Source organism: Trichechus manatus, unplaced genomic scaffold, assembly GCF_000243295.1.
Source record: "Trichechus manatus latirostris isolate Lorelei unplaced genomic scaffold, TriManLat1.0 scaffold00105, whole genome shotgun sequence".
Lineage (NCBI taxonomy): Eukaryota > Metazoa > Chordata > Mammalia > Sirenia > Trichechidae > Trichechus > Trichechus manatus.
The window spans coordinates 880690-883900 of record NW_004444041.1 but is presented as its reverse complement, the minus strand read 5'-3'; the positions used below and the strand labels follow the sequence as shown (position 1 = coordinate 883900).

Here is a 3211-nt window from a genome sequence, read left to right as displayed (position 1 = left end):
GAAATTCCCAACAAGCTGGTTCCAAGCTCTTTGGAGCTGAAGGCAACTTGAGGAGTTGGCATCACCCCATGTTACATTTGGCCTACCTACTCTGTCAGGATGAACACGGTGTCTGAAACGTGATGAGAACGAGAAGAGCAGGGAAAGAGACATGATCGTGCACAAGCCTCTTGCTCTGTCGTGCATGTATTTTCAGTGTAACAGCATGTATTTTGACACATGAGGGCTTGTGCTTTTTCATTAAAGAAATAACTTGCCCTCAAAAGTTCACTTGGCAAATGTGGCCATGAATGGGTAAGTAGGGTGTGTGGGTGGGTGTGTGGGTGTGTGTGTGAAAAATGTGTCATGAGGTCATGTGTCAAGTCCTGTGAGTGTGCCCTCCTTGCCCTTCCTCCACCGTCACACCCACCTCATCAGCAAGGAAAAGCTGATGGGTTACACCTGGTCAGTTTGGTATTCAGAAGCTTCTGACAGGGTTTCTGAGAAGCTTAGGAAATTCTCCTGGTACTCGGAACAAACAATCTCGTAGCGATAATGTCGGAACTCCACAGCGAAGGTGCCAAAGTAAGACAGGAAGCACATGACCAGGCCCCACTGGATCCTGGCTGCATACATGTGGATGCCTTGGCCCATGAGGATGAAGTCTGGGGAGAAGCAGTCAAGGAAAGCACCCTCATCAGCCACATTAAAACTGGGCTATTTTCTGGGCAGAGACAGGTGATAGGAAAAGTCTGGTTCTCCCCTTCTCATTAACAAAACTGGTAGCCTGACAGAGCTTGCTAAGTGCACGCATCTACACGAATAACAACAGATAGCTTATTATCTTATTATTATTGAGCTTATTTTGTGCCAGACATGGTTCTAAGTGCTTTCATGGATGACCTCATTTAATCTTCACCACACTGTTATTGTCATCAGTTCACTCACAGACAGGGAAGTGGAGGCCAAGTGGTTAAGCAACTTGCCTGAGATCACACAGGTATTAACTGGTGGAGCTGGGATCTCAACACAAGCATTCTGACTCAGGGCTTCGAACCAGTTCGTTCTAAAAGAACCAGTTTGAAGCCCTGTCCTGACTCCAGAATCTGTGCTTTCATACACTATACTCTACACCCACCTAATAAAATGAGATTAGCAAGAGGATTCCAATTCCAAAGTAATTAGCTGGCCAGAAAAAGAAAATTTTCACTTTTGTAAAATCCCTGAAAATGGCTATGGGTTATACCAAAACCAAACCAAGCCCACCACCGTCGAGTCGATTCTGACTCATAGCAATCCTACAGGGCAGAGTAGAGCTGCCCCATAGGGTTTCCAAGGCTGTAATCTTTATGGGAGCAGTTTCCCAGGTTTTTTCTCCCACGGAGCCGTTGGTGGGTTCAAACCACGAACCTTTCAGTAAGCAGCCGAGTGCTTTAACCACTGTGCCACCAGGGCTCCTTCTACCGTGGGTCACAGTCATCATTATATCTGCAGACATTATTTTCAGCCTAACAAACTGCTAATTACCTCCATAAATGTCCAGCAGGAACTCTTTTTATTACTGTAAAAAAGTTCTCTGCACAGCTACTAATGTCTTAGAGGCTCCTCTTCCCCTTCTAATTTCCACTATTGTCTTTCAGACAATTCTTAGCAGAAATAAAGAACTGCAGTAGCTCAATAAAAATCCAAGCATTAATCTATAGGTTAGTGTCATTCGTGGTGTCTAATTTAACCTTTTGCCCAAATGAAAAAATGCAATTGAAAAAACAAAGAAACGCGAGATGTCTATGTCTGAATATTTATAACCTCACCCAGGATACATGGGGGCAGAAGCAGGGAAGGAGAGAGGGTCACAGCATGTCTTAATGAAAGGCCAAGGACTGAATACATTTATTCAGAAAATTTGGAATATTCCCTTAGAATTAGTTTTGTCTCCAGAACTAGACTTAAAATTTTGGGAACTTTTCAGATGGTAAGAATATGTGAAACTACTTCAGCCAAACTTTGCTCTCCTGATAGGCCTGAAGCCATTCACCTGAGAACCAAGAAATGTTTGCAGGTATTCAGAAACAACACAGATCAGAACCGTTTGGTATAAGCTCAAAACTCAGGATAATTTAAAGCCTGTTCACACTACTCTGACTTTGTCAAAATATTGGCAAAGAAATATTAACTTATTACTTAAGCTAACGGGGAAAGGATACATCTTCAAAGACCACATGGGCAGAGTTTTGACCTTTTTACTTTTAAAATATTTTATCAGTCTGTTAGCCCAGAACTGAAACCATTCCTGAAGCCAACTCTTCAGACAAAGATCAGACTGGTCTATGGGACATAAAATGATCCTCGTGAAGAGTGTGCTTCTTAGCTCAAGTAGATACGTGAGACTAAATGGACTGCTCCTATCCGGAGGTGAGATGAGAAGGCAGAGAGCTGGTTGAATGGACACAGGAAATCCGGGGTGGAAAGGAAGAGTGTGCTGTCACATTATAGGGAGAGCAACTAGGGCCACATAACAATGTGTGTATAAATTTTTATATGAGAAACTAACTTGAACTGTAAAGTTTCACTTAATGCACACTAAAAAAAATTTTTTTATCAAGTTGCTAGCAAGCAGCAATTCTTTTGGCTTAAATTTCAAGTTCCTAAATGTTCTCTATCTAATGTAACTGGCAGAACTTCAGAGAACCAGTGGAATGATTGAATAGCAGTTTGTGAGGGAAAAAGATATAGAAGACTCAAACACTCCACTAATCAGAGAATATCTCTGAATGCTAAATGTTGATTTCATATTTCAAGGCCAACTTTCTTCAAAGTTGGAAAGGTAGAACCATGTAGTGGTTGTGGGTGCAAGAACTGAGCCTGAGTTTAAACCTTTATTTACCATGTACTATTTGTGTGATCTTGGGCAAATTAACCTCTCTGTGCTTTACTATTCATACCTGCTGTGATAGTTAAGGCTATGTGTCAACTTGGCTAGGCTATAATTCTCACTGGTTTGGCAGATATTATGTAATCATCTTCCATTTTGTGATCTGCTGTGAGCAGCCTATCAGATGAAAGGGGCATTTCCTTGGGGGTGTGGCCTGCATCTGATATATATGGATGTTCTGGCAAAGCTCGCCTTCTCTTGATCCTGCATCTGACTTGTCATCCTCTGACCTCTGGTTCTTGGGATGTGAGCCAGCAGGCTGCCACCTGACCTGCAGATTTTCGTATTCACCAGCTTTCA

The 3211-nt window shown here is 42.4% G+C and overlaps 1 protein-coding gene across 1 annotated transcript in view; it reads right to left on the bottom strand.

Annotated features, from left to right (window-relative positions):
- Nucleotides 1-435: 435 nt before the first annotated feature.
- Nucleotides 436-3211, bottom strand: part of TMEM150C (transmembrane protein 150C) — a 114257-nt gene continuing 111481 nt past the window's right edge. Inside the window, exon 7 of the mRNA XM_004383147.2 lies at nt 436-696. Coding sequence (XP_004383204.1) covers nt 436-696 — 261 coding nt within the window. The remainder of the gene's footprint in view (nt 697-3211) is intronic.